At 32.0% G+C, this 27,868-nt stretch overlaps 3 protein-coding genes across 4 annotated transcripts; all 3 read left to right on the forward strand.

The window, feature by feature from the left end:
* Positions 1 to 5,143: 5,143 nt before the first annotated feature.
* On the forward strand, positions 5,144 to 9,087 carry LOC133792414 (uncharacterized). Its single transcript, XM_062230319.1, has 2 exons — positions 5,144 to 6,083; positions 6,215 to 9,087. The coding sequence occupies exons 1-2, from the start codon at positions 5,144 to 5,146 to the stop codon at positions 9,085 to 9,087; spliced, it is 3,813 nt and encodes a 1,270-aa protein (XP_062086303.1).
* Positions 9,088 to 10,224: 1,137 nt separating this feature from the next.
* Positions 10,225 to 25,112, forward strand: LOC133788887 (serine/threonine-protein kinase TOUSLED). 2 transcript variants are annotated; one of them, XM_062226524.1, is made up of 16 exons: positions 10,225 to 10,723; positions 12,278 to 12,364; positions 12,615 to 12,821; positions 14,038 to 14,088; positions 14,309 to 14,416; positions 14,543 to 14,587; positions 15,375 to 15,487; positions 16,507 to 16,573; positions 17,775 to 17,841; positions 22,105 to 22,205; positions 22,325 to 22,504; positions 22,670 to 22,883; positions 23,013 to 23,277; positions 23,528 to 23,582; positions 23,903 to 24,064; positions 24,729 to 25,112. In XM_062226524.1, the coding sequence occupies exons 1-16, from the start codon at positions 10,463 to 10,465 to the stop codon at positions 24,822 to 24,824; spliced, it is 2,079 nt and encodes a 692-aa protein (XP_062082508.1). In that variant the 5' UTR covers positions 10,225 to 10,462; the 3' UTR covers positions 24,825 to 25,112. The 2 variants fall into 2 exon arrangements, with proteins under 2 accessions (XP_062082508.1, XP_062082509.1); XM_062226525.1 differs by having other exon boundaries at positions 10,226 to 10,723; positions 22,673 to 22,883.
* A 966-nt stretch (positions 25,113 to 26,078) lies between these two features.
* LOC133792415 (uncharacterized) lies at positions 26,079 to 27,092 on the forward strand. The gene is made up of 3 exons (XM_062230320.1): positions 26,079 to 26,280; positions 26,374 to 26,447; positions 26,529 to 27,092. The coding sequence occupies exons 1-3, from the start codon at positions 26,079 to 26,081 to the stop codon at positions 27,090 to 27,092; spliced, it is 840 nt and encodes a 279-aa protein (XP_062086304.1).
* The last annotated feature ends 776 nt before the right edge of the window (positions 27,093 to 27,868 follow it).

Here is a 27,868-nt window from a genome sequence, read left to right on the forward strand (position 1 = left end):
AGAAAAAAATATATTATTTTTTGGATACATTTTTTAGTTTTTAGTTTTTAGTGTTATTTCTATTTTTTTTTATTATTCAACTATGGAATTCAAAAAATATTTTTATTATTTAATAAGAAAATAGACCACACTCTTATTCTTGTGCGAAAAAATAGATATTTAATCATTTACACATATAGTTTATGATGATTTAATAATGTGCAATTTTTATTGGATTGACAATAGGCTGTTTAAGGCTCACTCCAGAACTACCAATAAAATTTAGATCTCTTACTTTAATATTATTTATATATTATGACTAAAATGAAGCAGTTATCATTATAAATACAGTAATTTAATTATTATTATAATTATTAGAAAAATATATTATTTATACTTTTAACACCTAATAAACTTACAAAAATTTAAATAAGATATTCATATATCTTTAATTTTTATAATTAACAAAGAATGGTTACACATTAATTTATTTTATTAATATATGTTAAAATATTAGAAAAAATAATAAATTTGATTATCGGTTACATATTGATTTTTTTTATTAATATATGTTACAAAATTAGAAACAAATATTTTATTATAATAATAAAATATGAATCATGACCTTATATTTTACAAATGGCCATTAAGATATTGTAGCTGTTTTCATAAGTTAACTCAACCAAATGGAGTCGCGCACGTACCAATTTAAAAGTAAAGCTATAACTAGAAATATAGTTACAATTCTGTTCACTGCAACTTTTACATGAGCTAAATTAAATTTAATAGTTTCTTGGGATGTCGTGATTGATTTTGTTAAAATAGTAGAAATAGGATATACGGTTACACATTAGCTTTTTTTATTAATATATGTTAAAAAATAAATTCATAAACTGATTCATGTAAAATATTAAAGTCCATAAATAATACTTTACAAATTGATTTACTAATATACAAACTTATTTATTTTGTTTGCATCTTAATTAGTAAAAAGAGATTACACGGTTACACATTAATTTTTTTATTAATATACGTTAAGATGCCACTTCAACATCTTTAAGTTTAATTAATATTTTTTTATTAATATATTTAAATAAGATATTTTTTCAACTACATTACAATTAATGTCAAACTAACTTTCAATTTTTCTATTAAATTAATCCGAAAAATATAAATATGATTTTAAATATAGTTTTGGTGACAATTAAAATATATATTTTTAGTACATATATTTTTCATAAATATATAATAATAAAAATATAAAAATATGTCAAAAAAAATCTTCTTTTTAAGTACACATGCATATTTCTAGAACGTCATTAAAAAAAATCCCACAATTGATATTTTTATTTCAATTTTTAAACTTTTATTTAAAATAATAAAAATATTTATAGGCCTTGATTTTTTTATTTTATTTATTTTTGAATTAAAAAAAAACGTCAGTTAAAAAATCTACAAGATATGAACATATTATTATAAATAAATAAAATTAATATCTTATTTAAATTTAAAATAATATTATTATAGTATTGTTGTGGTGATATATGACGTAAAATCTACAAAAATAGATATGAAAATTTAATTATAAATAAAAAAATTAATATCTTATTTAAATTTAAAATAATATTATTATGGTATTGTTGTAGTATACATATGATGTTTTGTGACCATATGACGTTTTATGGCCTTTGTTTAGAATTTAGCTTCCTCAATTTTTTCGTCTACATATTTTAAAAAAATTCAAGTTTAATTTATCAAGTTTAAAAATATCTTTACTTTAACAATAATCCTATATAAGAGTCACCTTATCAAATATAATTTATGATTGATTCAGTAACTATTTTTTTCACAAATCAAGTGGTGGTCAATCTTCACAGCAAAATCCTTAAGGTAATTTGACACATAAAAATAATGCAAATTCAAATTCTTTTAAACAATTTACTGTATTCACTTATCAATTACTCTATATCATAGATCATTGATTTACTAACTATTTTTTTTTTTTCTGAAATTAGGTGGTCATTCTAAACAAAGTGACAAGGTAAATCGACAGTAAAAAATAATGTAAATTGAAAATGTTTAAACAAATTACTCAATTCAATAATTAATTACTTTATGCATCTTATTCAAAATAAAATTTTATCTCAAATGAGGCAGTGAAATACCATCTTATACAAATTCAATTATAAATTACCTCATCTTATAGAAATTTGGTTTTTTCTCTAATCATGTAGTTATTCACAAATCAGTGCAGTCAGTTCATATAAGATAAGGTTCAACAAATCACAATGTATCTTCTTATACAAATTCAGTTATGATATATTATGCTATGTGAGTAAAAATATTTTAAATGTTTTCAGTTTATAAATTTAGTGAGTTTAAAATAGTAACAAAGTAAATAGACAAATAAAACCTACAAACATTAATAAGAATTTAGGATTGATTAGATCAACTATCAAGAAACAATGCTAATGCAAAAATAAAATACTTAGATCTAGAGCTAACTCATTAATACTTGGATTATTAAAATCTAATTTAATTTTATTGAAAACCCATGTAGCCATTAAAAAAGAAAAACAAAAACTTTTAAAACTTATACTTGCTTCTGAAAAGTAACACATTAAAACTTAATATAATATGTACTCATAAAAAATATAGTAACATAAATCCACCTATGCCAAACCATTCTCAGATCATCATATGCCAAAATTTTTACAAGCATGAATTCCCAAAAATGCTTACATTAGAGGAAAAAAAAGAATTATATTATATAAATATTTCAACAATACTCAAACAAAAAATTAATCACACAAATAAAAGGATTTGAATAAGTAGTAATCAATTTAGTGAGTTTAAAATAGTAACACGATCAATTAGTAAATAGAGAAACAAAACAACATACAAGTATTAATAAGATTTTAGGATTGATTAGATTAATTATCAAGATTAAATAATACTCAAACAAATAATGCTAACAATGCATAAATAAAATTCTTAGATCTAGAGCTAACCATTAATACTTGGGATTGTTAAAATCTTACATAATTTTATTAAAAAAACCATGCAACCTTTATAAAATCTTCTTGAGACAAAGCTATTAAGTAGTTGAACACAAAAGCCATAATGCCAAAAAAGAAAATTAAAAGCGTTGGTGCTAGCAATAAATATGTGAGAATAGTAAGCTTTTAACATTTTGAAGTTCTTTAGTACACTTATATAATCCAACAATTACCTCTTCATCTGACAAATACATGAGAAGCCAATTTGAGAAAATCAAATCCACAGATCCTTCAGGTATGTTAAGATCTGGGGATGTCACATCAGCACATCTAAACTCAACATTCTTGTAGTGCCCATTAATGTCCTCATTCTACATTAACACAAGTAACAAATCAAATGAAAACCCCACAAATATGTTTAATTTCCAGCCGACTTGTATATTGGTATATACCGTATATTATATCAAATATTTGGTTACCTTCTTTAAAACGACCGATTCCAGCTCCTAACTCAACCACTGATTTCCTAAAATTTCGTAATATGCATTAAAATAATTTGTACCATTTATTAATTCTCACTTTGTATAGTTTCTATGCTTAATGACACTATATTTTAATTTTTCACTAATTTTTTTTTTTTTTTTTTTTGAGGGAACAGAGTACATGGAATTGATTTATGCCATTAAAAAAGATTGTGGTCACTTAAGCAATGTTCTACAACAAATTTCTTTATTGCAATCTCAACTTTCATCTTTAGCTCGACACGAAAGGATTCAAAAATTAAAACTCAAGAGATATGCCTTAAATGTCCAGTATCATACAATAGATGATGATTTACCTATCATTCAAAAAACTATATGCAAACACGCAAGGTTGAAGCGAAAAATTCAAATTATACAAGATAAATACAAACATGATTTAAATAAGAGAATCATCTTGACCCTTCAAATTGTCAAATTTTTCATAAAATTTATGAAATTGGACAACATTAGAAGTGACACTGGATTGCTTCAATCAAACTGTAAGTTATTCTCCATAATAATTTTTTTATTCCTACTTACAATTAAAACAAAATATTATCTTTATTATAAATATAAACAAATTTTAACTGTATATTAATACATGTTTATAATATGTTTCAGGTGGAAATCTCCTCCAATCACATGGTACAACTACAAATGAAAATAATAAATCGTTACATAATGATCAAAACAATAAAAAAAATAAAGGAAAACACATACTTCATACAGGTACATTAATATTTACTTTTGTTGAGTTTTGTTAATTATTGTTAATGCTTCTAAGATTAGAAATTATTAAACTATTCTTTGTTTTTGGAATTATAAAATTATGCAGTTCAACATGGACCAGTAAAAAGAGTGTGCTTCTCTTTCAATGAAAACATACATGAGTCCACATACTTCTCACTAGATGGTGCAAGCTCAAATAATGGTACCTCTTTACATAAAACTACAAGTAGAATTAATGATAATATTAGTATATTTATGTAACATATGTTTTATTGGTAATATAGTTATAATTCGGTCCAATGATGAGGACGCAAACGAAGAAATTAAAAAGCTCAAACAACAAGTTACCGTTCATAGACTTAATCTTGTCCAGTTCGAGGATAAAATGGGTATTATAATACTTTTCTTACCATATTCACTTGGACGAAATTACATCATTTATTTGTTAATATATTATTATTTGTTCAATTGACAGCTCATTATACAACACCTTGGAATTTTGGAATCCCTTCATACACATGTCAATATTGTGGTGCCATTTTATGGTATGAGGAACGGACAAAGAAAACACAAAAGGTCTCACATCCCAAATTCACATTTTGTTGTATGGAAGGACGTGTGCAGATACCATTATTGAAAGAAGCACCCCCTTTACTTAAATTTCTCTTAGGACCAGAATCTGGACAAAAAGGGTTTAAATTTCGAAAAAATATAAGAGCTTATAACTCCATGTTTGCATTCACATCAATGGGTGGCCGAGTTGATACGTCTATCAATCAATCAGTAGGTCCTTATATTTTTTGGATGAGTGGTCAGAATTATCATCACATTGGTTCTTTGTTGCCAGAAGTTGGGAAAAAACCATAGTTTGCTCAACTATATATATATGATACTGAAAATGAGATAGGAAACCGAATGGATACACTACTAAGACATGGGAGGAAGACAGAGATTGAACACGAAATCGTTCATGAATTATCTCAAATGTTGGATCAGCATAATAATTTGGTCAAATCCTTTAGAACGGCAAGGGATAGATTCAAAGCACAACCAGAATCTACGTTTCGTTTACGCCTCCTAAGTAGCAGGACAACAGATGGTCGTCAATACAATATGCCAACATCATCTGAAGTAGCAGGCTTAATAGTTGGTGATTTTAGTGAAGCGAACTTCGAACGTGACGTTATTGTGGAGCACCGAACTAAAGGAATTCAAAGAATCACAGATCTGCATCCAAGTTTCATGTCTATGACGTACCCATTAATACACCCTTATGGTGAAGATGGATATAGACTTGGCATACCTTTGAGAGACGTAATTGAAAGCTCTTTTAAAAGGCAAAAGTTGACAATGAGGCAACATTATTGCTTTAGGTTGCAGCAAAGATTAAATGAGGGTCATACTCTTCTTCGATCTGGTAGACTACTGCAACAATATATAGTTGATTCTTACATGGCAATTGAAGAAGAAAGATTTCGTTGGATACGAAATAACCAAAAAAAACTCAGATCAGACCTTTTTTCTGGTTTAATGGACGCTATTCATCGTGGTGATTCAGATTGCTCAAAAGTGGGGAAATCAATTATTTTGCCTTCGTCACACACTGGGGGACCACGATATAGAGTACAAAATTATCAAGATGCTATGGCAATTTGTAAATGGGCAGGATATCCTGATTTATTTCTTACTTTCACTTGCAACCCAAAGTGGCCAGAAATAAATGATATGATCCATTTAATAGGCCAAAAAGATGATAACAATAGGGTCGATATCATATGCAGAGTATTTGAGATAAAGCTATTCCAACTAATGCACGATCTGAAAAAAGAACAACCGTTTGGAAAGATAATTGCATGTAAGTTTATTTCACATTTGTATCCACAACGAACTCAACTCAATTATTTATAAAAAATGTTTTTACCAACAATAATTTCACAAGTCCCACCAAAATTTCTAAATTTTAAGTTTTTATCTATGTTGTCGCAGGTATATACACAATTGAGTTCCAAAAAAGAGGACTGCCTCATGCACACATACTACTTTTCTTGCATTCGACATTGAAAAATCCTTCAGCAGACCATATTGATAATATAATAAGCGCGGAAATCCCGGACTCAAATGTTGATCCTGATGGTTATAATGCCGTCAATAAATTTATGATTCATGGACCTTGTGGAAAACTTAATTCAAACTCTCCATGTATGATGCAAGATAGGTGCACAAAACATTTTCCAAAAAAATTCAATGATCAAACCACCATCGACACTGATGGCTTTCCAGTCTACAAAAGGAGAAATACAGGTATTCATGTCGAAAAGAAAGGTGTCCTTTTAGATAATCGATATGTAGTCCCTTATCACAGTAATTTGGTTGTCAAATTTGATGCACATATTAATGTCGAGGTTTGCAATTACTCTAGATCAGCCAAATACCTTTTCAAATATGTTCATAAAGGGTCTGACAGAACTACTGCAACAATGGAATCTATTGACACTGCCAAAGAAATAGATGAGATAAAAACATATTTGGATTGCAGATATATCTCGGCAACTGAAGCTTGCTGGAGAATATTCCAATTTGACATACATTACAGACAGCCAGCAGTTGAAAGATTACCATTCCATTTACCTGGAGAGCACACAGTAATATTCGAAGAAAACAAATGTGTTGAAAATGTTGTTTGCATGCCTGGAATAGAAAAAACAAAGTTCACTCAATGGTTGGAGGCAAACAAGAATTATGATGATGCACGAGAGCTAACTTATTCGGATTTCCCTATAAGTTGGGTTTGGAATTCAAAGGAGAAAACATGGACTAGGAGAAAAAATGGATTGGCAATTGGAAGAATTTACTTCGCGCATCCTTCGACTGGAGAACGCTTCTATTTGAGAATGTTGTTAAATTTTGTCAAAGGGAGCACTTCTTATGAAAGTATTAGAACAATAAATGGGGTGACATATCCTAATTTTAAAGGCGCATGCTATGCTTTGGGATTGTTAGACGATGATAAAGAGTGGATAGATTGCTTGACTGAAGCTGCAATATGGGCAACTGAAAAAGAATTAAGACATCTTTTCGTCACAATACTCATTCACTGTCAGGTTTCTGATGCATCACAACTTTGGAAATCTAATTATATTGCATTGTCAGAAGACATAACTTCATTGCAAAGGAAGAGATTTAGAATGAATGATCTTAAGTTAACTGAACAACAAGTTGAAACATACACATTGTTCGAGATTGAAAGTATCATGCTGAAGATGGGAAAAAGTTTGAAAGATATAGATGGAATGCCCCTGTCTAATTCATCTTTGATAAGAGACTCGGGTAATAGATTGGTTAATGAAGAGCTTGATTATGACCGAGATCAATTAAAGATATTGCATGAGAAATCATTTGCTGCTCTAAATCCTTGCCAAAAATCAGCTTATAAAGCAATAGTACATTCAGTAGAGAATGAACAAGGCAATTTATTTTTTATCAATGGACATGGTGGTACTGGTAAAACATTTTTATGGAATACAATAACTGCAAAGCTAAGATCACAATCAAAAATAGTCTTGCCTGTAGCAACTTCAGGCATAGCTGCTTTGTTATTGCCTAATGGTAGGACAGCTCATTCACGATTTCATATTCCCTTGAATGTTACATCAGAGTCGACTTGTGAAATTCGACAAGGCACCCTACTAGCTGGACTTCTTATGAAAACTTCTTTGATCATTTGGGATGAAGCACCTATGGCAAATAAGTTCTGCTTTGAAGCTTTGGATAAGACCTTAAGAGATATTCTAAGAACAAGGTTTGAAAATAGCTCTAACAAACCTTTTGGAGGACTTACAATAGTGTGTGGTGGTGATTTCCGACAAATATTACCAGTTGTCCCAAAAGGTACAAGAGCTGATATTGTTGATGCTTCTCTCAACTCGTCATATTTGTGGCCATTTTTCAAAATATATGAGCTCCACCAAAATATGAGGCTATATAATGGAAGCTTGACTGGTTTTGAGGCTGCTAAAATAGCTTCTTTTGACAAATGGATGTTGCAGATTGGAGATAGTTCATTATATGATGACATTGATAGACAATTAATTAAGCTTCCTTCTGATATCGCCATAAATCCATCTCAAGATCCAATGAAATCCATAATTAAAGTTATCTACCCATCACTTTTACAAAAGTACAACGATCCTACATATTTGACAGAAAGAGCAATATTAACACCAAAAAATGAAATGGTCTATGAACTAAATGAGATGATTATGAATATTATACCAGGTGAAGGGAGAACATATTTTAGCTCAGACAGTATATGCAAAGCAAGTGTAAAGACAAATGATGAAGATCTTTTGTATCCAGCTGAATTTTTGCATGGTTTGAAATTTAATGGCATCCCTAATCATGAGATGCGACTTAAGGAAGGCGCTCCTGTAATGCTCCTTAGAAATCTAAATCAAACAGAAGGCCTATGCAATGGCACAAGATTGATTATCAGGCATCTTGGTAAATGGTCCATTAGAGGCGACATCATTTCTGGAACAAATATTGGTGAAAATGTCACAATTCCAAGAATTATCATGTCTCCCAATGAATCAAGATGGCCATTCAAGCTTAATAGACGACAACTTCCCTTGGCACCATGTTTTGCCATGACAATCAACAAAAGCCAAGGACAATCTCTTAAACATGTTGGCTTGTACCTCCCTAAGCAAGTATTCACCCACGGTCAATTATATGTTGCTGTGTCCCGAGTTACCACCAGAGAAAGATTGATCATACTAAATGCTGATGATGAGGTGGGAGACCCAACCTTAATAAAAAATATTGTTTACAAAGAAGTATTTCAAAATACCCACTCATAAAAAATCTATTTATTCTAGAAAATGATATAGTCTCCTTATTCATGTCCTTCAAATTCTTACCTTATAAGGTATAAATTTTATTGGTTTTAATAAAATAAATTCTCCATTCTTGCTATTGTACATAGTTCAATTATATCTTTAGCAATATATATATTTTGAAGTTACATGTGTTTATATTATTGTAAATTACAATATCAACTTCATTACATAAACATAATAGTAAAAAAAATATGAGTATTAACTAATTTCAATATTATTCCTTACCTTATTTGTTTCACAACTCATCTAATCAAAATAATACTACATATGCATTTTTTTTCCGTGAATTACATTAACTCTTTTATTTATTTACTAAATATAATATTCATTGTTAGTCTAAAATGAATCAACAAATATATATATATATAAATATATAAATGATTCTCAAACATCAAAATGTCATGATTCATACTATGTTACTCATTTAGTGAAAATGTTAACAACTCCTTAAGTTATACATTCTAAATATATATATATAAAACTTAAAAATTTTACAAAAAAAAACCCAAAATCTTATTTTCCAAAAAATAATTATAATACTAATTATTATAAACACCGCGCGAGGCGCGGTTATATTGCCTAGTTTCCATATATATAATATAATTCTAAAGAAATTTTAAAAAAATTAGGAGGGTGTATTTAGAATGTGTAACAAGAAATAAAAAAAGTTGGAGCCCATTTTTTTATTATTATTATTTTAGATTTCCTTTATGTTTTGGTAAGAGAAAATATTATGGTAATTAAAATGTCCCCGATCTAGACAATATATTTAATTTTTTTCTCACCAACAAAAAAATATATTAATATTTCTTTAAAAAATGATAGAGCTAATCTTATTTATTAATTTTTATGAAAAAAAAATCTTATTTATTAATTACGTGTATTTAAGTAATTACTGCAAAAAAAGTTTTGTCAAAAAATTGTTATGACATATCTTGTGGGCACAAGTGTGAATGTAATGCTATGGTCACTACTCTCTCGTGCTGTACAAGTTTATTTTCAACGGGTCACTATTACAGTGAAATAAATAACAATAATAATTAAAAACAACTACAAGTTACAACAATAAATATTGAATAAAAAATAAAAAGGTCAGATTTCAGTTCTTCCCTCCTTATTACAAAGTTGAAAACCCTAATTCTTTTTTTTTTTCCACCCTTGCATCTACTAAAATTACCGCCCTGTTTGGATGCCTAGAAAATTAAATATTTTCTCGAGGGCTGACTGGAACGAAAACCTGATTCCGTTGGAGCCCATCTCTTATTTTCTACTTTTTTTTAACCAAATGATCATCTAACCGTTACAGTTCTTGCTTCTGCATTGGACGATTCAAGCAATGTCGGATGATATGCTCTTACATTTCTCTTCCAACTCATCTAATCAGTCTGACCAATCCTTGCCCACCAAGATTGCCAAGCTCGAAGCTCGCATGGTCGGCAAAGCCTCTTCGGCCTCTGCTCCCGCTCCCGCTACTGCCACCGTAGTAGCCTCAGCGCCTATACAACAACAGCAAACCTGGTCATCTGTCTCCTCCGCCATGAAATTCGTTACTGACGAATTGCCAGAACCCTCTACATCCAGTGACTCTGACGATGATGTAAGCCTGTAATTTCATTGATATGGTGGTTTGTTGTGATGAATGATAAGTGCTTATTGTGATTGTTTTCTTGTATGTATGTGTACATATATTTATGGATACAAGTGAATAGGTATACTTTTTCCTTGCCTTTTGTTACATCTTAATTCAGTGAATTGATATAATTATTTGAGTTGGGACTACATGGGTTTGAATTGATTAAGGTTTCTCAAGGGGTTCCTTAGTTCCTTGAATTGAATTTAAGATTCAGAATGTGAATAATTAGATATTGGGAAGATTCACAGTGGTAGCAATTTACCTTTGGTTAATCCAGGCCCGTTTTATATTAATGCTCTCGTTTCGCTAGCATTGCATACTGTGAGAAAAGTTAGATCCCAGAGCTAGGTCCAGTGGTAAGGCCTCGCCAGACTTTTATGTCTGCATTTGATTTCTTGTGAGACTTACCATTAACTTGAGTTTCATGACACCCAATCGTAGGTCCAGCGCGATGACTTTACTATCCTTGATTTCTGAGATAAATTAAAACTTAAATAAGAGAAAAGTTTAACATCTTTACTATTTTTGATTTGATGGATAGATCCTGAGTCCTCATTTCTTGAACCCTCTTATCTTCATGGCATGCTGGCATTCACATTAAAGTTTAATTGCTTACGTGGTTGTTAGTCAGGAGGATTTATAATAATTCATAACTTAATGCATCATGTGTGGAGAATATGGTGAAAGTGGTGATAATTTATCATTGCAATTCGGTCTCTGAAATTATTGTAGAAGATTGGTTTCGATTATAATAGTATGGTACTTTATATATGCTTACTGAATATTTCATTGAATTTGTTAGTATAAAACTGACATCTTTTGTGTTTTATTAGAACTGCCATTTATTTGAATATCGGATTAGAGAGTCATCAAAGTGATCGTGGATAAATGACAAGTTGAAGAGAATTTATAAGGAGACTGAATTATTTTTCCTTTTAGCTGGCTTTGAAAGCACATTCTAGTTTTTTTTTTCGTTGTTGAGCTAAAGTATGTTTTGCTGTTATCAGTGGGCCTGTCTTTCTTTCTTTTTTAATATAAGAGACAAAAACCTCTATTGATTAAAAATAGAATTAGAGAAGAGAGGAGAGGGTACCTTATCAAGGAGATATCATTAGCTTGCTTTGAAAGCACATTCTAGTAGAGTTGTTAAGGATAAAAGAATGATTTACAAGAATTTTTTGTCATCATTCTTTTATTCATCATCATCATTGAAAGTTCTATTTATTATAGGAATAGGAAATAATTTTTTTTTCTATTAAGAGGAAAATAAAATGTACCTGAGGGAGAAAAAAATATGAAAGATGATAACTTATCCTCTTCAAGTACAGAAGATGATATGAGATCATCTTAAATATATCTTAAATATTTTGCTCTGTCATATTGTCTGCTGCTTTTTTTGGTCTTTTATTTTTTGATTATTCTATACATATTAGTAGTGTCTGTCTTGCTTTTAATTGGCATTGCTTATCATTGATAGAATAAGGTATAAATGTATCTTGGTTCTTTATCTTATGCCAGACTGGAGGGGAGTTTTTAATACAAGCCAACACTCAAAAGCGTCGAAAACTTGAAGATGAAAGCTCAACTGCATTTGAACATGTTGAGGTGAATCCTTGATTTCTTTTTTGTTATAACTTTTAAGTTGAGATTAAATGACTATTTTGTTGACAATTGTGCTTATGGAGAACTTGTAATATAATACCTTTTTAAGTGCGATTACTTCATTGGATTAACATCTTTCTGATTTGACCATGAATGTTTGAGGTCCATTTTTGTGCCATCAATAGAAAGATTCTTGTTCCTACTTTCTTAGAGGATCGGTTATCAACTAAATGTTGCAACAAAAAAAATGCAGGTTGTGGCTGAGGGAAGTCAATTGAATGTAGAAACCTTAGAAACTAAGGTAAGTGTTGATGTAAATAGGAAAAAACAGGGTCGTGGTAGGGGGCATTCTGCTTCAGGTCGTGGACGTGGTTCAAGAAGTAATGATCAAACAAGATCACAAATATGTCCTTCAACAGTTACACCTTCAAATGGCCAGCTTGACAACTCATATAATAAGGTGTGCTTGTTTTCACAATGCAAGTTTTGTTTGGATTCCTAAATCATTGTTGGTATCAGTTATTATACTTATAATATTCCTTGTTATTCCCATCTCCATCATTTTCAGTGTAATTTCACTCATTTGTTTCATATACTTTTGATTTGATGATAAAATGTGCAATAATCTTAGGGAAAATGTCTTAACTAATTAATATTCCCTCATCATTTCATATTTAGAAAGCTATCTATGGCACTGTAAATTTGTTACTGAACAATTCATAGTTTAAAAAGAATTTAGATTTTCATACATATTGAAGCTGTATTTGGAATTTTTTTTTTAAGATGCTGGTGAAGAAGTTTATTCTCGTCAACTATTTTATTTAATAAAATCTTCACTATAAAATTAGATTGTTTATGGGAGGGGTGAAAGGGAAATATAATATTACGTCCAAAGGGGTAAAATGCAGGAATGTAAGGCTAAATTAAAAGATTGTAATAATTACATGTACATGGGATGTATTTGTAATTGACCCATATTTTTTATACATTACACAGGACTTATGTTAGAGGGCTAACTGATGTCTTTTTCTTTGTGCCAACTATTAATATATCCATTAATCAGCCAAGCTTAAACTTCTGAAAATATAACTGGAAGGCTCAAAATAGGGAGATTGTGAATGTCTATTAAAGCACAAAGGATTTGAGGAACTCTCTATCTAGCTTTAAGTAGAGAATGGTCTAGTTTCTTGTAATTCTGCTGTTTTTTTACCCTGCATTTTGTTTGTTTTTTAGCTGCTTTCAGGTTCATGTTATCATCTATGAGATTGACATGTTCTTTTACTTTCTATTTCGCTCATTGATGACTACAAAGTTCCGTTTCTATCCAAAAAAGATTAGCAAGAAAAAAACATTATAATTTTAACAAGACCACCCTCTTTTATCTAAGACTGGATTCTCTAACGAAAAAGTTTTCCAAAATATTCACAAAATAGATCAAATTTTCTGCCTGTCTATGTCTATCGTTTTAATTACACCTAAAGGCGAGTTCCAACTATAAGGATTTTAAAAGAATTTGAATGGTTTCTGGAACCTTTCCAAAGAAGAAAAGTTTGTGGGACCTTTATAACTGTCTTTGTATAAACAAACAAAATTTTCCATCCCTATATCCAATTCTAACATATTGTTGCTGTAAATAAGTAGCTGACCATCCTTTACCAATTTAATTATTCATGCAGGATAGTAGGTCCAAGGAGAATTTCCGCAATGACAGCCGATCTTCATTAGAGGTGTACTTTCTGGTTTACTTTTTGATTCATTTTCAATTTGTGGGAGGAGAATGAATCTATTACGTTGAAACTCAAAATTGCAGTGCAATCAGTCCCTTCCCCTATTTTTATTTATTTTATAGCTAAAACATGATAACCAATTAATTTTTTTCTTTTGATTCAGATGCCTAATAATATTTGATCAATCATAGTTGTGTTTCTTGTTTTGTCAAATAATTAGGAAGAAGTTATGTCTTTGCGGGCAAAAGTTGCAAACCTGGAGGAGGATCTTCATAAATCACGTCAAGAAGCATCTGAATTTAATGATGTGTGCCAACAGTTAGAGAAGGTAATTTATCAAGCACACATTATGTTACAGAGGACAAATGTATGTTAAATTAGAGTCTTTGAGTTTTGAGATATAGATCTGTTTGCCTTTTCTTTTGAAATTTCTTTGCCACCTTGTCTGGTGCAGGAATTGAAGGATCTCAAAGATAAAGAACAACAAGTAAACCCTAAGGTGTGCAGCGTGAGCTTATGAAAAATTTGTGTTTACCATCAGCTTGGAAAGAAGAGTATTTAAAAATATTTTGGCAATAAATGTTGCATAGAAACTTTGAAACATATAACAACTAATGACATTTTGTTATTTGTGAAATAATGTAACTTGCTAGATATCTGATGACTATCGTTGTTTTTCTAGGAACAATGAAATCTTGATCTCGTCATATGACAGTTTTTTCTTTAAGAAACAAATATATAAATATTTTTTTCCCCAACCGATACAAAATAATTGGTGTCATATATTGTTTGAATAGGAAGAAAATTGGTGTATTTTTTTATCTCTTAGTGAAGAGCAGTGTCTAAATAATCAATGTACCAATGTTTTTTTGGCATATATAACTCATATTCTTAAATACAAAATTAATCCGGAGTCGGCTTTCCTTGTTGTAATAGGATGATTTTTATCTTCCTCCTTTATTTCTTGTATTTTTCTTTGTTTCTGTATATGAGTAAATGCTAGGGACACTTTTTTACACCCCAAATTTATACTCGCTGATGTGTGATGTTTTTAAAGCACTCATGTTTTTCTAGGTGGGACCACTATTTTTATGGGTGTTTAGATGATGGCACATGCCAAATCAGTGTGTAAATTTGGGTTGTAAAAAGCGTGTCCCAATCATTACTTTTCCTTTCTGTAATTATATATATATATACACACACATATTTATGCTATAAACAAAAGAGTCAACATTTTCTCTCACATTTGTAACAGTTACTAGATTTTTTTGTTTCTTCTTGTGCAGAGGACAAAAGTGATTTCTGATTTACTGATATCTGTTTCAAAAGCAGAGAGACAGGAAGCAAGAATGAAAGTACGGCAGGACTCTTTAAGACTTGGCAACGTTGGTGTCATCAGGTAATTTGATTTGTTTGGAAATGGGTAATTAATGCTAACTTTTAATTTCTTTTTAAGGCAATTTTGTATCCATTGGGGTTTTGGGTTTTTTATTTTATGCTGGGGGTTTCCCTGTTTTTCTTTGCTGTTTTATTTTTGGGATCTGGGGTTGCACCATGGGTTTAGATTAGACGTTTAGCAAGTTTGTGACACTTACAGTTATCAATGGCAAGATTGTTACCTCTATATGGTGCTTTTGAAGGATTTTGTGTTAAAAGTGTAACAGAGATGAAGGCTCAGAGCTTTTATTGGAAGAAAAAAAAGAAGAAAATGAACCTTTTGTAATTATTATAAAAATACTGGTACAAGAGCATTAGAAGTAGTTTAAAGGAATAACAAAGAAAATCCAAAATACAGATATAGTGTTTAGTTTCTGGGGGAGCTTGGTTAGGTATGATTTTTTTTGGAGGATAAAAGCATGTGGAAAAATCTTTTTAAATGTGTTAGGACAGATGATTTGAGTTTGAAGTTGACGAGAACAATAAAAATTTGTAGTTGCTATTCTTGGTTGGGAACATTGACCAGAACTATTTACAGATTCTCTTTGGATTATAAATTATACTATTGGTTTTTTGAAATAGGAGTTTTAAATGTCAGATGTGTTAAGACTGAATTAAGATCTTAGTGTGGCCAAAATTTTAGAGCAAAATATTGAGAGTGGATTTGAAAGAAAAAATATGATTGTGGGGGAGTTTAAACCTTCGGTGATCTTGCTTAGAATAGATTTTTTATTTTGTTAATAGGATGTTTCCTATCATTTTGGTAAATAATAAATTGTATTAGGTAGGAATATTTTCTTGCAAAAGTGTAAACATGCAAATATTACTCTATTCATGGACAGTGATTTGAAAACATTTTTTAATCAAAATTACTTTTAGTAAAAGTGCATTTTGAGATATTTCTGAAGTCATGTTTTTCATCTCATTCTTTGTTTTTTGTTGTGCTTGTTTCCTGTTTCCTGTTTCTGTATCACTGTGTAGAGCTGGAACTGTCATATCTGAGACATGGGAAGACGGCCAAGCTTTAAAGGATCTCAATGCTCATCTTGTATGTGCCGACTGGACTTCTTAATATTTTATCTGTTGAATTATTGAATTTATTTCCCTTTTTTTGTGTTTTTTTTAATTAATTTACATTACCAGAGAGCTACTGAATTTGGGTTGCAGATAGAGTGAACTTGTAAACAAACTAGGAAAAGAATTAAATTTTGTGTAGCTGTTTGGATTTTCAACACCAGTGATTTCAATGTATTTCCTTTTTTCCGATCTGCTTGGAGTTTGGTACATTACATTGTGATGCAAGATGATCCCATATCATCTTTTGTAAAATTTCCCTTTCTCTAATACAATTGTTGTTTCTTATAAATAAAATCTTAGCTGATGTGGCTAATCTCTTTTATATTTTATCGTGAATGCATAGTGGATCAGATCATGAGAACTTGTTTATAAATGTATGAAGAATATTAATGAATAATGATCATGTTCTCTTTAGAAGTCACTCTTTTTCAGAAGCAGAAAATTTTAGTTCTAAAATGTTGTGCTACATATCTCATGCTATATTTATGTTTGTAATCTGAACATTTTTCTGTGTGTACTTGCTTCTGGATCACCTTATTTGGATTTGTATGCCTTTTTTCATTAATTTGTTAGGTAGGTAACTATTTGGTACCTTGTGTTTTTGTAAAGTATCATTTTGGTGTTTACAATAATGCTTATTTGGTACCTTGTATTTTTTAAATCGTACATATTACATGTTTGATATCTTGTATTTTGAAATCATACATAGTTCATACTCTAAACTCAAATTTAATTGATAAAATTTTGTCAATTTAATCAAACTGCACTCACTTTTATGAGCTCCAGATTCAAATTTATTTACTTAATTATATATAACTATTGACAATTTGGTCATATTAATAAAATTTTATTTTTTAGATTTGAGTTTAGGGTACCAAATATGTATGATTTTAAATTACATGATACCACATGAGCATTATTGAAAAAAAATTATGCCAAAATGATGCTTTGCAAAAAACACAGGTACTAAATGAGTAAATTTCCATTTTTTTTTTAACTTCACATCATTAGTAGAACAAACAAATTAATCTCATATGTTCTTCAATTTGTTCATTGTGTAAGTGTGTCATATTGCGTATGTGATTTTTCTTCCTAAGCATTCAGTTTTATTTTAAAAATGAAATTGGATTTTAATTGGTCTGGGTATTAACACGGTCATGCAATTACCCTAGAGACAATTGCTAGAAACAAAGGAAGCTGTTGAGCGGCAAAGGAAATTTTTAAAGAAAAGGCAGTCTGGTAAGTTTCATCTGTGTTTATTATGTATGTTTAAACTTCACTGTTGTATTGTTTTAACTTACTATTATGGCACTTTAAATCTATTGTATGGGTTGTTATTACAAGATGTTTGATTATTTTTATTACATACTGCTGAAACTACTTTGAGCAATACACTTTTATTAGGTTGTAAATAATTCGTCCTTCATGTTTACAAAGGGGACGTGTGCCTATTAGGATTGAATTAGATTAGTTTGACTGGATTAGAAATGACAGAATTAGATTGTATCCAACACTGTGTTTGGTAAACTGTGAGATTAAACATTGGAAAATTAATCGTATGTTTGGTACTGGACAAGATTTGACTAAACTAAAAAAAATACAAAAAAGAACTATTAAATTTATAAAAGCTTTATTAAATTTTAAGGAAATAAAAAAAATTACAACAATATATTTCCAAACTTAAGCTTGATTAAATTAAATTTTAATGAAAATTTATAAAGGCAATATTGTAAGAAGAATATCATCTAGTTGTAACTAAACTTCAGAAGCATAAAAGATTTGTGAAAAAAAAAGTCTCAGTCTTTATTGGTACTAGGCAGCTAAGCACTCAAAATTTGGAGACAGTGAGTTGAATGCATATGATGAACAAAAATAGATTTTAAGCCACTCGGATGCCAATTTCAGTGGGAGCCAGAACAGGAAGAGCTTCCCTGGCATATTCCTCTTCACCTTGGATCCCTGTCAAGCATGATCTTCACCTTGATTCTGAGCACTCTCTGTAAATTAATAATAAGAAGAAAATAAAAATATTAAGTTTATTCATCTCTTTGCTGCCTTTCATATTAGCACTTTGCTTGCTTATTATCTCCCAACCCAATCTTCAAGACCCAAATATTGATTAATTTATCTATTTTTCAAATAACCTACCCAAATTCATACATTCACAAATCCATAGTATTTTTCTCTCGCATTCCAAACTTTTTTTTTTCTTCAAAATACACAATGTGAGAGATAGGGTAAAAGAGAGAGGGGAAAGACAGATGGAAAAGGGTGATGAGAGAGGTTGGAGGAGACACAGAAGAACAAATAGAGGGAGAGATGGTGACCATGGTAGAGTGATCTCAATGATGTTGCCAGCAGCTGATGGGGGAAGAGCGGTGTGGGAAGAGGACAACAACCATGTCATGGGTTCATTATTAGGGAAAGGGGGCAATGAGTTGTGTTGAATAATGATAGGAATTTAGATGTGAAAAGGGCTATTAAGCCTTGACTATTGATATTCAATCTCAGAAATACAAGATAAAGGAATATAGTAGGGGAAATTCGAGGATCCCCTAAGCCTCCCAATGAATTGAACTCCCACAATTACAAAATAATTCCATACCCACTACAAACCTCTTTTCTTCTATTTATACACTCTCCACAACTAGAGTATTCCTACACATTCTAGAACCATCTCAATCCCCTCCCTTCTGCCACCTAAACTATACTATTCAGCCAGCTGTCATGGCTAAAACAATCCATATCCCCTATCCTAACTCTACTCCCCTCCCCAAAAGTCACATTGTCCTCAAGGTGAGGGAAGTGATTGACAGCAGAATCTCTAGTACAAGGGATTGTTGGGGCTGCAGAGTCATTGCTGCCCATAGATATATTGAGGAATGTTGCAAATTTTGAATTCTCTGCCATAGGAAAAGAACAAGGGAGAAGAAATGAGTGCTATGCTTTTATGACTTAGTACCACAACCCATTGTAATTGTTGTATGTCTTACCAATTGACAGCCCATATAATAAAAAATAGTATGCCCACTAAAACCATGAGCATGTCTCAAAATTAGCGCATCAGTACAACAATTAGTGCTAGGCATGTTGTTGCCCCCAAAAATCAATGTACCTGATACCACTCCAGGAAATGCGCCAACCTAGACACCAATTGAAGCCAACCCAAAGCATGTAACATTTGTGGAGCCACCATATGAGAACCAAGACAGAATGACATGTGTAGGCAAAAATGACTAATTCCAAAGAATAAATCTCTTAGCCAAAATTACTCATTTGCTAGTAATTCCATTGGACTCAATCGTTGAAGTCATAGCACAAATAGCACCATAAATTGAAAATAAATGCTTTTTGTGCTCCATTTGTCTAGCGATGCCCAATAATAGACAACCCCATATATCATTAATCAGTTGCCCATGCCAAATTGAAAACATGAAATGAGCAGTATAATTGGCCATATGCCATACGAAATACCTTTTTGCCCAACTTGTATTTTGAAAACTTGGCTCTGTAAGAAAATTCCCACAAAGTGAGGCATCTTCCTCGGTCAAAATTCTAGCTTTTAACCAAAGCGGAAACTCCCACATCAATGTCCACTTTTGGCAGCTACCGAGAGGACAAAGAACAGTAAAATAGAAGAATCTGCAGACATAGCTCACTGAAAGTGAGGCCCAGATGGTGGAAAACAAACCCCTTCCCATCGCAAAGCTCTTGAATTCGCTGTCCCCTGTCAAAGACCCAACACTGTAATCGCTCCTTCTGGTTTAGCACTTGGCGTAGGTGAGTGGAAAAGAAGAGGCGAAGTAAGGCTGCAAGAGCACGGTTAGGTTGCTGAATATGATTGTCTCTCCCCTGACTCAAAACAAATGATGCACAAGCTTGTAAACTTTTTTTTTGGCCCTAAGTATTGGGCTTGAAACCTACTTGGGTCTATGATGTTGGGCTTTGTAGCAAGATAGGAAAAAAATATATGGGCTGTATCTTGGGCATTAGTAGGGCATGTGACGTGCCCAACCTTGCGTTCGAGCCCACTCCGCTTAGACAGAAACAATGGTGCCCCCGACCTCTCTGAAAACAACCAGCCGCGCGGCTCCTTCAGAAATGAGTTGTGACTCTTGTGAGTGTTCCCCACGTAGACCAAGTCGAAGGAACGTTGTGTCTGAAACTGGCCCTGCCAGCTAAGAACTTCAACCCAACTTATAGAAGGTATTCTGAGAGTCTCCAGCGCAGGTGGTATCCTATGGAGCAAATAGTACCTTCTCCGGTCCTGGTACACTGAGATTCGACTTTGATGATCGATCCTTGCACTCACCTCATCGATCCACAATAAGTCCAGAAGCAGCAATGACCACTTCCTAGACTATCTCTGATGACCCAAATGGTTTCACATCTCCCGCCGACACCGTACTGATAGTTGAATTCATCGTTGCCCCAACATGTGTACGATTCCATTAGTGTGTTTGTAGTCGTCATTCGTGTTACCAGTGGCCGTCACTTGATCAACTCCTTCCTATAGTGCCACTGGTTGCTGCATTGATGAGTCCCTTGCATTGAAGCAGCTGATTTAGGTGACCGATAATGAAATCGAGCTTCTTATCAAGTCTCTGAACATCCGATTTGATCATGGTGATTTCCTTGGGAAACTGTTGAAACTCAGATCTGACTTCCGAGATCTCTTGACGAAAATCGGACTGAATCGACTACAAACGATCATCCAATTCAACCTGTACATCACTTTTCTTTGGGCCCATTGACGATGACTTTTGATGCCACTTTGATAGGAATTTAGATGTGAAAATGGCTATTAAGCCTTGACTATTGATATTCATTCTCAGAAATACAAGATAAAGGAAGGTAGTAGGGGAAATTTGAGGATCCCCTAAGCCTCCCAATGAATTCCAAGGAATTCCCACAATCACAAAATAATTCCTCACCCACTACAAACCTCTCTTCTTCTATTTAGACACTCTCCACAACTAGAGTATTCTTACACATTCTAGAACCATCTCAATCCCCTCCTTTTTGCCACCTAAACTATACAATTCAGCCAGCTGTCATGGCTAAAACAATCCATATCCCCTTTCCTAACAAATAAATAATCCAATCCTTGTTAATCCAACCATTTTCACTTGGGATTCCCCCAACAATTTATTGTAATTACAAACGAACCTGCTCTATCCCTCCCCATTTCTTGTACTTACAGATGAAACATGCTCTATCCCCTGTTTATTTAGTGCCTGCCTTGCTTACTGGATCAAGCATAATCCCTGTTCTAGACTGGGTCATTATTATGGATGGGCATTAATGTTAAACCTTTCACATGCTTGATTTCAGTGCTGCTGACTATCTAATCAACTAGTGCGTTTTCTTGATTGTCGTTATTCTCATTTATTTCTCCAATTATTATGTTGCAAAAGTTAATTTTCACTTCTTAGTTTAGTTTGTTTCATTGTTTTTATATACCTTTCTTAATACTGAAAAGTCCTCTTTTACTCTTGGTAGATAAGGGAGATGGAGGAGCTGATTCAGACACAGCAACGCAAGAAGAAGATATTCTCATCCAGGATGAAATCTACAAGGCCCGCCTAACCAGTATCAAACGTGTTAGTTCACTATACCTAATATTTCTGCATTGGTTATTTCCCTATTTTTTGTTTTTATTTTATTTTATTTTTTATAGACATTATGCATGTCTTTTCATTAAGCTGTGGCTTATTTCTAGGAGGAAGAAACTATTTTGCGGGAGAGAGATCGATATGAACTAGAAAAGGGAAGGCTTATACGTGAAATGAAGCGTATACGGGATGAAGATGGTTCTCGCTTCAACAATTTTCAGGTTCTCAACCACAGATTTGCCTTACTAAATCTTCTTGGGAAAGGAGGATTCAGCGAGGTTTACAAGGTCAGAAGTTTGTGAAAGATAGAATGTCGTATCAATACAAATTATTTTACCACATTTTAAAAGATGATTCAATATACAAAACAAAATTCTAGAATGGTTCCTTGCCTGTATTGGCAATTGTAAAGAAGCACCTTTTTGCAGTGATTTGAAGTAAGAAATTTCCAGCAGGCTTATGATTTGGTAGAGCATAGATATGTTGCATGTAAGCTTCATGGTTTGAATGCTCAGTGGAGCGAAGATAAGAAGCAGAGTTACATACGGCATGCAATTCGGGAGTATAACATCCACAAGACTTTGGTGCATCGTCACATTGTCCGGCTCTGGGACATCTTTGAGATTGACCAGAATACATTCTGCACTGTCTTAGATTACTGTAGTGGTATGCATGTGTTTGGATTCATTTTGTTCTCATTCTTATCAGCTATGTACTTATTCTTATGGAAGTTGGAAGATAAAGGCTTTGTTTCTTTATAAACATTGCTCGTCATTATTTTATTTTACTGATCAGGGAAAGATCTTGATGCGGTACTTAAAGCAACACCTGTGCTGCCGGAAAGGGAAGCTCGAATTATTATTGTTCAGATATTTCAAGGCCTTGTATACTTGAACAAAAGAACACAGAAGATTATCCATTATGATTTGAAGCCTGGAAATGTTTTATTTGATGAACTTGGTGTTGCAAAAGTTACAGATTTTGGTCTTAGCAAGATAGTGGAGGATGATGTTGGATCCCAGGGAATGGAACTTACGTCCCAGGGAGCTGGAACATACTGGTTAGTAATAAAGACTATTGACTACTAATCATTGGAGTTACCTTGATTAGTTGGATTGGAGCTATTGTCCTAATCACCAAGGGTTTCCTTCGTGTACAATAACTCCAATTAATGCTAAAGTTATTTGGAGTACGTTTTGAATAGTATGCATTTGATTTTGGGTTTTATTTCATGTTTTATAATTGTCTTTCTTATGCTCTTACACATGAACTATTTGGCTAGGCTAAAGGACATACAATTTCATGTACAGGTATTTACCTCCTGAATGCTTTGAACTCCACAAGACACCTCTCATATCGTCAAAGGTCTGCAATTGCTGGAATTGGGTTCTCTTTGTGACGACAAATATACATTATTAAGGGAGGCAAAAAAAGCCCTTAGGATTTTGTTTTATTTTATTAAAAAATAAAGAAAAGTGGGGGGCGGGGGGGAAGAAAAATTAAAATGGGTTCACAATTTTTTAATTCCAAAATTCTGTCTGGGCCTGGACATGTAGTCCAAATGTGGGTCTAGAAGTTTTCTCACTTAAAAAGGGGCTATTTAGGATGATTAAACAACTCAATTCTCCTTTTTTTTTCCTTCACTTGGTTACCAGGCCTTTTTGACCAGCTGTCTCTTCAAACAGGTTGATGTTTGGTCCGCTGGTATTTTGTTTTACCAAATGCTCTTTGGAAAGCGTCCTTTTGGGCATGATCAGTCTCAAGAACGTATACTACGTGAAGACACAATTATCAAAGCTCGCAAAGTTGATTTTCCTTCTAGACCTTCTGTATCAAATGAGGCAAAGGTGAGTTATGTGCATATGTATATTATTTGGCATGACGCTTTATTTTGTTGATTCTTTTCTTTTTAGGGAGAAAGAAATCACAGATAAATAATGAACTATTGGTATTTGACCGTTTCTGCATGAACATGGGTTAATGGAGCTGGTCACAAATGGCTTTTTAGTTTCTTTTAAGTTTTAATCATAATGCTTGTAAATATTAATGGAGCAGGTCATCAATGTTTGTAATCTGCACATGTATGCAATTTTTGTTAGTTGTGTTGAATACAATGGATGTGGCACTTTTACAGTTTAATTTGGTGGGATTTTGTTGTTGGGTCTTTATACTTTTTAAAAAGCTTTTGGTTTTATTATCTTAGTCGTTCTACTTAGGATTTCCTTGACCTTTGTTTCTTTCTTCTTCTCCCTTTTTTTTTGTTTATTTTTTTGCGGCATTGTTGTTACTCTTCTTGTTCAAATAAATTATCAGTGCTTTCTATCAACAAAAGGCAAAATAAAACAGATTTAGGATATAAAAGAATTCTTAAATGTGATCAGGTAATTGCATCAGATTAGGATATAAATTGTTTCTACTGCTCTTATATAGCTTCTCTATCGGCAAGATAATAGAACTCTTCACTCCTCCATTCTATAAATATATATTTATTGTTCATAATTATGTTTGCAGGAAATGATTCGCCGGTGTCTAACATATAACCAAGCAGAAAGGCCGGATGTTTTGACTATTACTCAAGATCCATATCTCTCATACTCCAAGAGGTAACAAGTCTTCCAAAGCCGCGGCAGCTGAATGTTAGAGTTTATTTTTGCTCAATAGAAAATCAAATGATTTACGGCTACCCCACATGCCAATTTTTGTATAGTTTGTAAAGGTTTTTTTAATTACTGGCTGCTCCGAGCTCAATTTTATATTGGAATTCATACATGGGCATTAACTACTTTACTCAGTGTTGTTGGGGTTGAAACAAACTACCTAACGTGGGAGTTAGGTTACCAGAGCTCTTTTCAGCTAGGACATTTGAAACGATAAAAGTTTGCATGGTTTCCACTATCACTTGCCTTCCACTATTGGCGGGTATTGTATTGTATCTAACCTTGTTAAGAATGTGATGGCTAAAACGGAAATGTGGATTTTTCGTTCAAAGAAAGAACCGTTAGAAATTGCCTCCACCAAGATATTTTTTTTGCAGGTTTGAAGTGGAGTTATCCATTTCCATGTTGTATATCTCCAATGCTGTATTAAATTGTACTCTTTACATTATAGTTGAGAATATTATAATAGGTGTACTAAATCATACTTTTTTTTATGGCGGGTAAGTTGTAGTCGGAATCAATATAAATCAATAAATAAGCATAAAATATAGAAGAATAAGAATTAGATTCATTTTATATAGTTTACATAATCAGGTTATATAATTGGAATGATTAAATTGAGTAAATTGCGTGGTCATAGGCATACTACACCTCTTTTCACAAAGAGGGGGTCCCAAGTTGGAAAGAGTAAATTGTTCTATTAAAAAGTAATTAATTTTTTAGGGTAAAAAAGTCTTTTAATATTTAAATATAAATTTGAAAGAAAAAGGAAAAAAAAAAGATTCACGAGTGTCATTTGTTTAAGATATATGTTTTGGTTGACAACACTTCTACTTTTAGCTTTGTGCTTACCAAAAGCTCTTTTGAACAAGTTAATTTTTGTAGCTGGTTGAGAAAGAGATTTTTAAACTAAAAAGCTCATTTGCTTTATAAATCCAACCAAACCTCTAAATAGTTGTAAGCCTTAAGGGGGCATTTGGCATGGGGTAATCCTAAGGTGGGAATGAGAATGTGGACCCATGTTTGATATGTCAATTTTGACATTTTTAGCCTTCGGGGGTTATTTTCCCGTGGGGTCCACATTACTTTACTTGGAGGTAATATCCAATATTTTCATTATGTGAGTTTTATTATTGGAAAGTTCAATTTATATATATGAAGTATATTGTTATACTTTTGTTATAAGTAGATGTGAGATATATGTATGATTAGAGAAAATGAATGCTCTGGAGCAATCAACATCACTTCTAGGAAAAAGCATCACTGGACTTCAATTGAGGATTCAAAGTTGGTTGAATGTTTGTTGGAGTTGGTAAATAGTGAAAAATGGAAAGCAAAAAATGAGACTTTCAAAACTGGTTATTCACAGCAATTTGAAAAATGGATATATGAGAAAATTCCTCATTGTGGAATGAAAGAAAGGGCAACCCCACATTGATTCTCGTATCAAGATACTAAAGAATAATTTCATGCAATTTTTGAAATGTTGGGACCTTCAGCAAGTGGTTTTGGTTGGAATGAGGAACCAACGTGTGTTGTTGCTGAAAAAAGTGTGTTTGATGAATGGATTAAGGTAAGTGTCACCTTTATGTTGAATTTAATTTAGAACTTGATCACATATTAATTATTTCTCTATGACTTTTAACTATTACAGAGCCATCCAAATGCAAAGGGCTTAAGGAATAGAGAATTTCCTCATTATGAAGACTCGGTTACTGTATTTGGGAAGGATCGTGCAAATGGGCAAGGAGCTATGGGATTTTCTAAAACGGTTGACGAGATTGATAAAGAGGTAGACAATGATGCAAATTTTGAGTTTGATCATTTATCCCCAATAGATGATCTTATTGGTAATGCAACCAATAGTCATACGAGCACGACAATAACTTCAGCGCAGTCAAGTAAGAAAAGTAGAAAGAGATATAGGAATGAGGATCCATTGGTTGAGGTATTGACTGACACGGTGAAAAAATTTGGTGACGTACAAGTTGTTGCTGGTGATAGTATTCGAAGAATTGCTGATTGTTTCCAGTATGAGACAAAAGGTGCTATTAGAAGGATGAAAGTGTTTGATGAACTGAAAAAGATTGATGGGCTGACAAATGAACAACGAGCCAAAGCTGGAAAACTTCTTGTCCAAAACCAAGCTTACATAGATTTTTTCATCACATTGGATGATGAATTCAAGTTGGGATTCATACTTGGGCTCTTTGAATGACGTGTGATCTAATATTTGATAGTATTTTGGAAAAATGGTATTGGTGATGACTTTAGGAAATATACGTCCTTTCACTTTTGGATGAAGCTTTTGGCAATAATATACCACATTTTGGTTGAAACTTTTGGCAAGATAATATGCCACATTTTGGATGAAATTTTTGGCAATATAATATGTCATATTTGGATCATGTTTTGAGAACTTATGTTTGCAATTTTACTCATTGAAATGAAAGTTTGACCAATATATTTTGAAAATATGCTATTATGTTATATTTTAAAATAAAAAATTATTGTCTGTTATATATCATTGATGTGAAGAATTAATGAATTATTTTTGGACATATATTGTTCTTAATAGTATTAATGTGGATTGTGAAAAGTAATTATACTTTATTTTTTATTATTTAATAACATATTTTTTTATTTTTTTTATACATGCAACATTGATGATAAAAAAAGTTACAAAAATATTTTTAATATTTGGAATTTAAAAAAAAAAAATTGATTTATTTGTATTTTACAAAAAAATTAAATTATTAAAAAAAAAAAAAGAATAAATTACATTCCATTCCTATGTGCAACCAAATAAGGTAATATCAATATTCCTTGGAATCATAATAATATTACTATGGGCAACCAAACATAGCAATGTTGTTTTCCTATGGTTTAACATCTCCTTTTTCAATTGCCGAAGAATTTTGAACCTATTCCCATCAAGTCAAACCCATGTACCAAACGCCCCCTAAAAGTAAAAAGTAGCTTTTAAAAGCTATG

Source organism: Humulus lupulus, chromosome 7, assembly GCF_963169125.1.
Source record: "Humulus lupulus chromosome 7, drHumLupu1.1, whole genome shotgun sequence".
Classification (NCBI taxonomy): Eukaryota; Viridiplantae; Streptophyta; class Magnoliopsida; order Rosales; family Cannabaceae; genus Humulus; species Humulus lupulus.

What these genes read in the sequence shown, in the direction of transcription:
- LOC133792414 (XM_062230319.1), top strand. Translation starts at nt 5,144, where the DNA reads ATGGATACACTACTAAGACATGGGAGGAAGACAGAGATTGAACACGAA. An exon ending in GTTTGGAAAGATAATTGCAT is followed by an intron (nt 6,084 to 6,214) that starts GTAAGTTTATTT and finishes ATGTTGTCGCAG; the next exon opens with GTATATACACAATTGAGTTC.
- LOC133788887 (XM_062226524.1), top strand. Translation starts at nt 10,463, where the DNA reads ATGTCGGATGATATGCTCTTACATTTCTCTTCCAACTCATCTAATCAG. An exon ending in TTGACAACTCATATAATAAG is followed by an intron (nt 12,822 to 14,037) that starts GTGTGCTTGTTT and finishes TTATTCATGCAG; the next exon opens with GATAGTAGGTCCAAGGAGAA. An exon ending in TGTGCCAACAGTTAGAGAAG is followed by an intron (nt 14,417 to 14,542) that starts GTAATTTATCAA and finishes TGTCTGGTGCAG; the next exon opens with GAATTGAAGGATCTCAAAGA.
- LOC133792415 (XM_062230320.1), top strand. Translation starts at nt 26,079, where the DNA reads ATGATTAGAGAAAATGAATGCTCTGGAGCAATCAACATCACTTCTAGG. An exon ending in ATATGAGAAAATTCCTCATT is followed by an intron (nt 26,281 to 26,373) that starts GTGGAATGAAAG and finishes TGGGACCTTCAG; the next exon opens with CAAGTGGTTTTGGTTGGAAT. An exon ending in TGTTTGATGAATGGATTAAG is followed by an intron (nt 26,448 to 26,528) that starts GTAAGTGTCACC and finishes TAACTATTACAG; the next exon opens with AGCCATCCAAATGCAAAGGG.